General features: G+C 43.7%; 2 protein-coding genes across 2 annotated transcripts; one reads left to right on the top strand and one right to left on the bottom strand.

The window, feature by feature from the left end:
* Window positions 1–386: 386 nt before the first annotated feature.
* On the bottom strand, window positions 387–890 carry ENH_00078620 (hypothetical protein; the record flags this gene model as incomplete). The annotated part of the gene is made up of 1 exon (XM_013583133.1): window positions 387–890. The coding sequence occupies one exon, from the start codon at window positions 888–890 to the stop codon at window positions 387–389; it is 504 nt and encodes a 167-aa protein (XP_013438587.1).
* A 3,229-nt stretch (window positions 891–4,119) lies between these two features.
* ENH_00078610 (hypothetical protein) lies at window positions 4,120–4,995 on the top strand (the record flags this gene model as incomplete). Its single annotated transcript, XM_013583132.1, has 1 exon — window positions 4,120–4,995. The coding sequence occupies one exon, from the start codon at window positions 4,120–4,122 to the stop codon at window positions 4,993–4,995; it is 876 nt and encodes a 291-aa protein (XP_013438586.1).
* Between the last annotated feature and the right edge of the window lie 5,005 nt (window positions 4,996–10,000).

Genomic DNA, 10,000 nt, shown 5'->3' with positions numbered 1-10,000 from the left:
TGTTGCTGCTGCTGCTGCAGCAGCAGCTGCTGCCGCCGCGCGAGCTGCTGTTGCCGCCGCTGCTGCTGCTGCAGCTGCTGCTGCACACCAGCTGCTGTTGCTGCTGCTGCTGCTGCTGCTGCAGCTGCTGCCGCCGCACGAGCTGCTGCTGCTGCTGCTGCTGCTGCTGCTGCTCTCCCGCTGCGCTGCTGCAGAGCCGAGTGGGCTCTACCGCGCAGCAGCGCAGCAGCAGCAGCAGCAACTGCTGCTGCTGCTGCTGCGCTGCTGCTGCTGCTGCTGCTGCGCTGCTGCTGGTGCTGCTGCCAAACCCTAAACCCCAGGATGGGCGCGGGCAGCTCCTCCCGCGGATCCCTTCTGCTGCTGCTGCTTTGGGTCCCCAGCGCCGTCTAGCTGTGCAGCTGCAGCTCCGCTAGTTGCTGCTGCTGCAGCAGCAGCAGCTGCAGCAGCGGCTGCTGTTGCTGCTGCTGCTGCAGCAGCAGCTGCTGCCGCCGCGCGAGCTGCTGTTGCCGCCGCTGCTGCTGCTGCAGCTGCTGCTGCACACCAGCTGCTGTTGCTGCTGCTGCTGCTGCTGCTGCAGCTGCTGCCGCCGCACGAGCTGCTGCTGCTGCTGCTGCTGCTGCTGCTGCTCTCCCGCTGCGCTGCTGCAGAGCCGAGTGGGCTCTACCGCGCAGCAGCGCAGCAGCAGCAGCAGCAACTGCTGCTGCTGCTGCTGCGCTGCTGCTGCTGCTGCTGCTGCGCTGCTGCTGGTGCTGCTGCCAAACCCTAAACCCCAGGATGGGCGCGGGCAGCTCCGCGGGCTTGGGGGCCCGCAGCGAGGGTTTAGGGTTTGGATTAGGGTTTAGGGTTTTGGAGTTTGTAGAAAACCCTTTTTTCGAAAATGAAAACTCCATTCCTTTCCACTTCTTCCAAAACCACCAGTGCCTGGTGGTTCAGGTCTTGGCCCTCTCGGGCGCCGACTCGCTCGCCGGCAGGTAAACCCTAAACCCTAAACCCTAAACCCTAAACCCTAAACCCTAAACCCTAAACCCTAAACCCTAGGTCTCGCAGCGCCTGGCGCAGGCAGCGAGAGGAGCCGATTAGGGTTTGAAGGCCCCGCGCGCTGAAGGGGCCCCTCGGGAAGCCCGTAGTGGGCGTAAACCCTAAACCCTAAACCCTAAACCCTAAACCCTAAACCCTGGTTGGCGATCCCCAGGCCGCAAACCCTCGTCCGCACACCCGGAGCCACAAACCCTAGCCACAAGTCCTAAGCCACAAACCCACTAAACCCTAAACCCTACACCCTAAACCCTAAACCCTTAATTGGACGCTAGGAGGCACTCTCGCCGCCAGCTAAACCCTAAACCCTAAACCCTAAGCCACAAACCCTAAACCACAAACACTAAGCCACAAACCCTAAACCACAAACTCTAAGCCACAAACCCTAAACCCTTAATTGTGAGCTAGGAGGCACTCTCGCCGGCAGCTAAACCCTAAACCCTAATGCACAAACCCTAAACCCTCACTGGAAGGTAAACCCTAATCGCAAAACCCTAAACCCTTAATTGTGCGCTAGAAGACACTCTCACTGGCAGTTAAACCCTAAACCCTAAACCCTCAAACCCTAAACCCTTGAGTGCGCTCTAGGAGACACTGTCACCGGCAGGTAAACCCTAAACCCTAAACCCTAAACCCTGTTTTCTGAAGAAGAATATACCCTCACCGGCAGGTAAACCCTAAACCACAAACCCTAAACCCTAAACCCTTAATTGTGCGCTAGGAGACACCCTCAGGGGCAGGTAAACACTAAACCACAAACCCTAAACCACAAACCCTAAACCCTAAACCACAAACCCTAAACCCTAAACCACAAACCCTAGGCCCTGCCTACTGCGCTAGAAGACACCCTCGTGGAGCAGGAAACAGGGTTTAGGGTTTGTGCAGGTATATAAACCCTAAACCCTAAACCCTGTCTTCCCGTAAACCCTAAACCCTAAACCCCGTATTTCTGCACAGGGAGACACACTGAGGGACAGGTAAACCCTAAACCATAAATTGCTGCACATGGAGAGCCTCTTATAAAGCCAAACCCTAAACCCTAAACCCTGAATTGCTACACGAGGAGACAAACCCTAAACCCTAAACCCTAGAGCTAAACCCTAAACCCTGAATTGCTACACAGGAAGCACTCACGGAAACCCTAAACCCTAGATAAACCCTAAACCCTGAATTGCTACACAGAGAAACACTCACGGAAACCCTAAACCCTAGAGCTAAACCCTAAACCCTAAAGGGTTTAAAATGTTTTCAAAATGTTTCAAAAAGTTTTAAAAATATCTTCAGAATTTCCCCAAAAACATTTAAAACATTTAAAACACTTATTTTACTGCAAAACATTTATTTAAAACATTTTATTAAAACAATTTAAAATCAATTAAAAGATTTAAAATAAATAAAATAAAATAAAATAAAATAAAATAAAATAAAATAAAATAAAATAAAACATTTTAAAATTAATTAATTGGAAGAATTATATAATTAATAAAACGGAATGAAACATTTTAAAACGAATTAATTTAAAATGAATTAAAATATTAAAATAAATAAAGTGCAACAAATTAAAATAACAAAACAAATAAAAGTAAATGAAATAAGTAAAGTAAAATAAAATAAAATAAAATAATAAAGTAGATAAAATAAATAAAACAAAACAAATTAAATAAAAGTAAATAAACACAACAAATAAAAATAAAATAAAGTAAAATAAAATAAAGTGAAATAAAATAAATAAAATAAATAAAATAAAATAAAATAAAATAAATAAAATAAAATAAAATAAAATAAAACAAAAAGTGTTTGCGTTTAGGCACATTCCAAACGGCCACAAACTTTTGCGTTTTCCTCTGAAGGACTTTGAAGAGAAAGTTTTGATTTCTCAAAACCCTTTTTTAGCGGATAAGCAAAACCCTCAAAACCCTTTTTTAGCGGATAAGCAAAACCCTCAAAACCCTTTTTTAGCGGATAAGCAAAACCCTTTTTCCAAAACCCCCGAAAAACAAAACCTCCTCAGACTCCGCCTCTACGGAATCCGAACTCCCCAAACCCCAAAAGGGGGAAAACCCGGACAGCCCTTCGCAACAGTACGAGGGTTTAGGGTTTAGGGTTTAGGGTTTAGGGTTTGGGGTTTGGGGTTTGGGGTTTTGGGGGGGTTAGGGTTTAGGGTTTAGGGTTTGGGGTTTGGGGTTAGGGCGTACGCGCTCCTCAAACCCCAAAAGGGGGAAAAGCCGGACAGCCCTTCGCAACAGTACGAGGGTTTAGGGTTTAGGGTTTATTAGGGTTTAGGGTTTAGTAGGGTTTAGGGTTTAGGGTTTGGGGTTCAGTAGGGTTTGCGGTTTAGGGTTGAGGGTTAGGATTCAAGGGCTATGACTTAGGGTTTATTAGGGTTTCGGGTGTAGGATTTGGGGTTTAGGGTTTAGGGTTTAGGGTTTAGGGTTTAGGGTTTAGGGTTTAGGGTTTAGGGTTTAGGGGGGGGTTTAGGGTTTAGGGTTTAGGGTTTAGGGTTTAGGGTTTAGGGTTTAGGGTTTAGGGTTTAGGGTTTGTGCAGGGCGCGGGAAACACCCCCGCGTTGGTGAACAGTTTGTTGACTTCGCTGTGCAACATTTCGCCCTTCTTTAGGGTTTAGGGTTTAGGGTTTAGGGTTTTAGGGTTTAGGGTTTAGGGTTTAGGGTTTAGGGTTTAGGTTTAGGGTTTAGGGTTTAGGGTTTAGGGTTTTAGGGTTTAGGGTTTAGGGTTTAGGGTTTAGGGTTTAGGGGGGTTTAGGGTTTAGGGTTTAGGGTTTAGGGTTTAGGGTTTAGGGTTTAGGGTTTAGGGTTTAGGGTTTATGCAGGGCGCGGGAAACACCCCCGCGTTGGTGAACAGTTTGTTGACTTCGCTGTGCAACATTTCGCCCTTCAGGGTTAGGGTTTAGGGTTTAGGGTTTAGGGTTTAGGGTTTAGGGTTTAGGGTTTAGGGTTTAGGGTTTAGGGGGTTTAGGGTTTAGGGTTTGGGGTTAGGTTTGGGGTTTAGGGTTTAGGGTTTAGGGTTTAGGGTTTAGGGTTTAGGGTTTAGGGTTTAGGGTTTAGGCGTCAGGAGGCGCTTCACTTCATGGAGGAAAGGGTTTTGAATCGGATAACTTTTGCGCGGCTGCTGTCGAGAGACAAATCTGGAAGATTAATAATTCAGCTGCTGCTGCCTTGCTGCAGTTTGGAGACTGCTGCTGCTGCTGCTGCTCCGCAGCAGCAGCAGCAGCAGCAGCAGCAGCGGCAGCAGCAGCAGCAGCAGCAGCGGCAGCAGCAGCAGCTGCAGTTGCAGCAGCAGCAGCAGCAGCAGGCTCTTTTGGGCTTTTTTCGCCGCCTCTGCTGCTGCTCCCTCCCCGCCGCCGCCAGCAGCAGCAGCAGCAGCAGCAGCAGCAGCGAAGCAGCAGCAGCAGCAGCAGCAGCAGCAGCAAAGCTGCGCGAGACGCCCTACTCCCGCAGCGTCTCCTCCACTGCCCGGAGCTTTTCTGGGGAATCTGCTGCTGCTGCTGCTGCTGCTGCTGCTGCTGCTGCTGCTGCTGCTGCTGCTGCTGCAGGCAGCAGCAGCAACAGAAGCAAATGCTTCCTGGGGGCCCCCGAAGAGTGGAGGGGGGCCCCCCTAAACCCTTGCCGCAGCAGCACTGCCAGCAGCAGCAAAGGGGGCCCCCCTGCAGCAGCAGCAGCAGCAGCAGCAGCAGCAGCAGCAGCAAGTGCCTCCTATTTGGGATATTCTGTAAGCTTTTCCACTTTTAGAAACAGCCAAAGTGCTGCTTTGCTGCAGCGGGAGACACTTCTGGAGCAGGGCAGCAGCAGCAGCAGCAGCAGCGCAGCAGCAGCAGCAGCAGCAGCAGCAGCAGCAGCAAGGGAAGCCCGCTTCGACTTCAGCAGCAACGAAGCCGCAGCAGCAGCAAAAGGAGACCATTCAGACTCCAGCTACGCAGCGACAGAGGGAAACTCCTCTGATTAGGGTTTAGGGTTTAGGGTTTAGGGTTTAGGGTTTAGGGTTTAGGGTTTAGGGTTTAGGGTTTGGGAGCCAAGACGACTCCACGATTAGACACAGCGTAGACAAATGTCTCCTTTTGTGATTTATTTTTTGTTTTTTATTTCTTTTTTCTTTTAATCTTTTTATTTTTATTTTATTATTTTCTTTTTATTTATTTCCATTTTATTATTTCATTTTATTTATTTCATTTTATTTATTTCATTATTTCAATTTAAGTTTTTTTTCTTTTCGGGTTTTCCAAAGAGACAAAGGCCCCCGCATTTGCCGTTGCTGCTGCTGCAGCGTTGCTGCTGCAGCAGCAAAAAGCTGCTGCAGCAGCAGCAGCTGCTGCTGCTGCTGCTGCTGCTGGCTTTTTAGTCCCCTTTAGAATGGCAGCCAAAGTGCGATGCAGCAGCAGCAGCAGCAGCGCAGCAGCCGCGGCGACAGCAGCAGAAGCAGCGCCGCAGCAGCGCAGCAGCAGCAGCAGCAGCAGCAACAGCAGCAACAGCAGCAGCAGCAGCAGCAGCAGCAGCAGCAGCACGAGATGCCTTTGGGCTCACTGCTGTTCTGGCAGCAAAGACAAACTGCGAAATTTGCATTTTTAATTTTTCTTTTTGTGGGGTAAAGGCTGAGGTGTACGTACACAGCAGCAGCAGCAGCAGCAGCAGCAGCAGCAGCAGCAGCAGCAGCAGCAGCAGCAGCAGCAGCAGCAGCAGCAGCAGCAGCAGCAGCAGCAGCAGCAGCAGCAGCAGCAGCAGCAGCAGCAGCAGCAGCAGCAGCAGCAGCAGCAGGAGACAGAAATTGAAGTTCAAATAATTTAATTGACAAATAGTTCTTTTTATTCAAAACAAAAAGACAAATCAGTTTAAAGCTGGCAGCTAGAAAGGAGACAAACAAAAAGGAGACAGAGCTTTCTAGAGGAGACTCTTTAGTGCTGCTGCTGCTGCTGCTTGCTGCGGCTAGACCGGGTGCTGTTTGGAGGAGACTCTTTAACTCATTTCGTGCTGCTTCTTCTGCTGTCTCTTCCAGACTCAACTGCAGCAGCAGCAGCAGCAGCAGCAGCAGCAGCTGCTGCTGCTGCTGCTGCTGCTGCTGCTGCTGCTGCTGCTGCTGCTGCTATTCCTTTTTTTCATGTTTGTCTCGAATCTCCTTGTGGCTAATTGTTTGTCTCTCTGTCTCTTTTTTATTATTTCATTTTTTCTTCTTTTGTCTCTTTTTAATTTAATTTAATTTTATTTTATTTTATTTTTGTCTTTTTGTTTTTTATTTTTATTTATTTTTCTTTTTTATTTTTGTCTCCTTTTGTTTTTATTTTATTTTTCTTTTTTGTCTCCTTTTGTTTCTTCGCTTTTGTCTTTTTGTCTCCTTGACTCCAGCTACAACCTGCAGCACAATAACCCTAAACCCTAAACCCTAAACCCTAAACCCTAAACCCTAAACCCTAAACCTCTCGTATCTGCGTCTGGCTCTCGATGCCCGCCAGTCACTCTTTCTGCACTGCTTCTTAAGCCCCGCGCTGCTGCTGCTGCTGCTGCTGCTGCTGCTGCTGCTGCTGCTGCTGCTGCTGCTGCTGCTGCTGCTGCTGCTGCTGCTGAGAATGGGAGCTTTTAGCAGCTGGGACGCCGAGCAACCAAGGCAGTAGGAACTAGGGTTTAGGGTTTAGGGTTTAGGGTTTAGGGTTTAGGGTTTAGGGTTTAGGGTTTAGGGTTTAGGGTTTTCCCAATTAGGGTTTAGGGTTTAGGGTTTAGGGTTTTGTTTTAGGGTTTAGGGTTTAGGGTTTAGGGTTTAGGGTTTAGGGTTTAGGGTTTAGGGTTTAGGGTTTAGGATTTAGGGTTTAGGGTTTAGGGTTTAGGGTTTAGGGTTTAGGGTTTAGGGTTTAGGGTTTAGGGTTTAGGGCAGTGGTCAGCTTAGGGTTTAGGGTTTAGGGTTTAGGGTTTAGGGTTTAGGGTTTAGGGTTTAGGGTTTGAGGGTTTAGGGTTTAGGGTTTAGGGTTTAGGGTTTAGGGTTTAGGGTTTAGGGTTTAGGGTTTAGGGTTGTTTAAAGCTCTTCGGACTTTTGAAGACTAAACTGCAGCAGCTGGGGTGTACAGACAGCCCTCCCTTCAACTTAATTTGATTTTATTTAATTTTAATTTAATTTAATTTATTTCAATTCAATTTAATTTAATTTAATTTAATTTAATTTAATTTAATTTAATTTAATTTAATTTAATTTAATTTAATTTAATTTAATTCTTTTTTCTCTTCACCTTAAAACCCAAAGGTAGAATAAGTCGTTCCAATCTTGTCGTTTTCGGCCATGAGTTTATTACCCCTGAAACAGCAAAAGCCCCAAACCCTAAACCCTAAACCCTAAACCCTAAACCCTAAACCCTAAACCCTAAACCCTAATTACTGAGCGCTAAAGCCTAGGCCATTCTTCGCTACAAAGCAAAGAATCTCCCTTTTGGAGATGTCCATTTAGACCTCAAAGAGTTAGGCTCTAGGGACAGGGTTTAGGGTTTAGGGTTTAGGGTTTAGGGTTTAGGGTTTGGGGTTCGAGCTTAAGGGTTGTAGACCTAGGGTTTAGGGTTTAGGACTTGGGGTTTAGGGTTTTAAGTTTAGAATTCCCGGTTAGGCGTTTACCCTTTTAAGACTAGGGTTCGAGTCTGGGATTCAGGGTTTAGCATCTAGGGTTTAGGGTTTAGGGTTTAGGGTTTAGGGTTTAGGGTTTAGGGTTTAGGGTTTAGGGTTTAGGGTTTAGGGTTTAGGGTTACCCTGAAGCCGCGCCATGTCTGCCAGCCATTGTCCAGCCGTGGCTCTCTCTGATGGAGTTGGGGTTATAAGTTCCTAAACAATAAATAAATAAATAAATAAATAAATAAATAAATAAATAAATAAATAAATAAATAAATCAATCAATCAATCAATCAATAAATCAATAAATCAATAAATAAATAGATAAATAAATCAATAAATAAATAAATAAATAAATATATATATATATATACACATATATAAATATAGAAGTACATAAATACACAAATAAATAAATGCATGCGTTTTGCATGCATTTTGCATGCGTTTTGCATGCGTTTTGCATGCATTTTGCATGCGTTTTGCATGCATTTTGCATGCGTTTTGCATGCGTTTTGCATGCGCTTTGCATGCGTTTTGCATGCATTTTGCATGCGTTTTGCATGCATTTTGCATGCATTTTGCATGCGTTTTGCACAGACTCACCGGGCCCCGGAGTGAAGCTGCGGGGCCCCACAGCTCCTCGAGCTGAAGACCCAAAAGTCCATTTGGGGGCCCCGCTGCTCAGCACTGGCGCGTAAGTGCACGGGCCTGCAGCAGCAGCAGCAGCAGCAGCAGCAGCAGCAGTTGCAGCAGCAGCAGCAGCAGCAGCAGCAGCAGCAGTGGTGTGGTGGCAGCAGTGGCAGCAGCAGCAGTAGCAGTCTAGTAGCAGCAGAAGCAGCAGCAGCAGCAGCAATAGCAGCACTAGTAGCAGCAGCAGCAAAAGTAGTATTAGCAGCAGCGCTGCAGCAGCAGCAGCAGCAGCAGCAGCAGCAGCATTGCTGTTTCACCATTATTAATAAACAATATTAATAAACAAAAATGGCATTTAAAATAATTAAAAACATTTTTTATTTTCTTTTTTTACCTGGAGTGTCTGAGGGCCTCGCCAGACCCCCTCGGGCCCCGCCGCCCCCTATTGAGTACCTGAGGTGTACGTACACCTCAAACCCTAAACCCTAAACCCTAAACCCTAAACCCTAAACCCTAAACCCTAAATTTTGAAGACGGCAGTTGATTAAAAGAGAAGAAGTAGATCAAAAGAGGTGTTAAAAGGCAGAAAGAGGAAATTTAAAAAGTGAGGAGAAATAATAAAAAAAAAAAGAGGATAATTAAAAAGCAAGAGGAGACAATTAAAAAATAAAAGAGAAAATTAAAAGAAATAATTAAAAACAAAAAGAGAAAAATAAAAAGAGATAACTAAAAACCAAAAAAGCTAATTAAGTTCAGAAAAAAGAAGCAATTAAAAGAAGCAATTAAAATGAAAAGAAAAAATTCAAATAAGAAAGAGATAATTAAAATCAAAAAAAGACAATTGAAATTAAATATAAAAAGAAATAATTAAAAGTAAAAGGAAAAATCAAAGGAGACAATTAACATTTAAAAATTGAATGGAAAATTAAATAAGGAAGAATTAAAATAAAAAAATAAAAAAGAACAAATAAATGAAAGAGAAAAAAAATAAAAAGAAATAAAAAAGAAGTAAATAAGAAAGAAATAAAGAATTAAATCAAAAGGCCTAAATAAAAGAAATGAAATAAAAGAAAAAAGTAAAAGTAATTGAAGAAAATAAGTAAATGAAAATAAATAAGTAAATAAAAGGCATAAAGTGAATCAAATAAAAATAAATAAATAAAAATAAAAAGAATTCAAAATATGAATGTATGAAAAATAAAAAGAGATAAAAATGAATAAATAAATAATAAAAAGAGTTTAAATGAAAGAATTAAACAAATAAGTAACCAAAAGAATTAAAATAAAAGAATTAAATAAAAACAAACAAACAAATAACAAATAAATAATAAATAGAGATATATTAAATAAACAAATAAAAAGAATTAAAATAAATCAAAATAAATGAAAATAAATCAAAATAAATCAAAATAAATCGAAATAAATTAAACTAAATTAAACTAAATTAAACTAAATTAAAACAAATCAAAACAAATCAAGATAATGAATTAAAATTAATTAAAATGAATTAAAATTAATTAAAATTAATTAAAATTAATTAAAATAAAAATAAAAATAAAAATAAAAATAAAACTCACTTAATTCCTTGCCCCATAGTAGACGCTAGGGTGTATGTACCGGGGGCTGGGGTGTCTCCGCGAGCAGCAAAACCCCTCATCTTCGCCTCCCCCCCAAAACTGCGAAAACCCTAAACCCTAAACCCTAAACCCTAAACCCTAAACCCTAAACCCTAAACCCTAAAC

Source organism: Eimeria necatrix, genomic scaffold, assembly GCF_000499385.1.
Source record: "Eimeria necatrix Houghton genomic scaffold, Enh_scaff830, whole genome shotgun sequence".
In the NCBI taxonomy this organism is placed as follows: Eukaryota; Apicomplexa; class Conoidasida; order Eucoccidiorida; family Eimeriidae; genus Eimeria; species Eimeria necatrix.
Note: the sequence above shows the minus strand (reverse complement) of the source record. Positions and strands in the feature narration are given on the sequence as shown.